Genomic DNA, 1,038 nt, shown 5'->3' with positions numbered 1-1,038 from the left:
CACCGATCCCTTTTTGTCGCTAACCGACCGTCGCTAATTTGACGCACATATTCGATTCGTTTTCTTTTGCTAGTCTGGCAACTTTATCAATCGGACGTTTAACAATTTATAAGTTGTGGTTGCATCACAGACATATTTGAGGGTTATTATTAAAAAAAAATTATTTTAAGTGGCTGTTTAATATAGTTTGCCCTTGTTTTTATTTCAAGTTTTTCTCAATTTTCAGTTAATAAAATTAGTTTTTTTACAGCATTAACTATGGCCCTTCGTAACTGGTTTTCACTTCCCGTCGTTAGAGCCGATGACGAAGAGGATTTGGTTGATCCTCAAGCCGCCCTAAGGGTAAGTAATTTGAATTTATCACTACAAAAAATGTTTTATTTTTTTTATGCAACAGGAAAAGTGCCAGGCTAAAGGTCATATTGAATCCTTGTACAACAAGTACCAGGAGTGCAATGATCGTGTGAATGGGCGATCGAAAACAACTGAGACGTGCATGGAGGAATTGTTTGACTATGTCGCTGAATTGGATCATTGTGTTGCCCACAGTCTTTTTTCAAAACTTAAGTAGCTAACGATTAAAGCAATATCATAACTAAGAGTTGCTTGAAATGCTTAACAATTAGAAATTTAATAAACCATCCTCCGGATTTAACTATGTATGTATTTTTTGTAATGGTATTGGCATTGTAGCAGCTCCGAAATTAAATACTGCTGAAATGCATAACATTCATCAGTCGATGGGAAACGCACAACAAAATCCATTTTCGTTTCAATCTGTTCCTATGAGAGCGATGATACAAATATATGATGGTTTGCTGTTGAAGTTTAAATAGCAATAAATTTCCATAATATGCCATTGTAATAGGTCACTAATAGGAATAGAAATTCGTCAATTAATATTCAGCAGTGACGAGAGCAGTGAGAAGGTAACTACTAAAAAATAGTAATGTAAATAAATAGTGGAACTAGTAATATACCGATCTAAAGGTATCGATTTTATTAAGGGGGTTACATATGGCTATGGTTAAAGTAAAA

General features: G+C 34.3%; 1 protein-coding gene across 1 annotated transcript; it reads left to right on the top strand.

Moving 5' to 3' along the window:
• Nucleotides 1-655, top strand: LOC128265168 (cytochrome b-c1 complex subunit 6, mitochondrial). Its single transcript, XM_053001019.1, has 3 exons — nt 1-142; nt 251-342; nt 398-655. The coding sequence occupies exons 2-3, from the start codon at nt 259-261 to the stop codon at nt 569-571; spliced, it is 258 nt and encodes an 85-aa protein (XP_052856979.1). The 5' UTR covers nt 1-142; nt 251-258; the 3' UTR covers nt 572-655.
• Nucleotides 656-1,038: the final 383 nt, after the last annotated feature.

Source organism: Drosophila gunungcola, unplaced genomic scaffold (assembly GCF_025200985.1).
Source record: "Drosophila gunungcola strain Sukarami unplaced genomic scaffold, Dgunungcola_SK_2 000098F, whole genome shotgun sequence".
NCBI classification, from domain to species: domain Eukaryota; kingdom Metazoa; phylum Arthropoda; class Insecta; order Diptera; family Drosophilidae; genus Drosophila; species Drosophila gunungcola.
The sequence above is the reverse complement of the archived record's forward strand: the minus strand, read 5'-3'. Positions and strand labels throughout refer to the sequence as shown.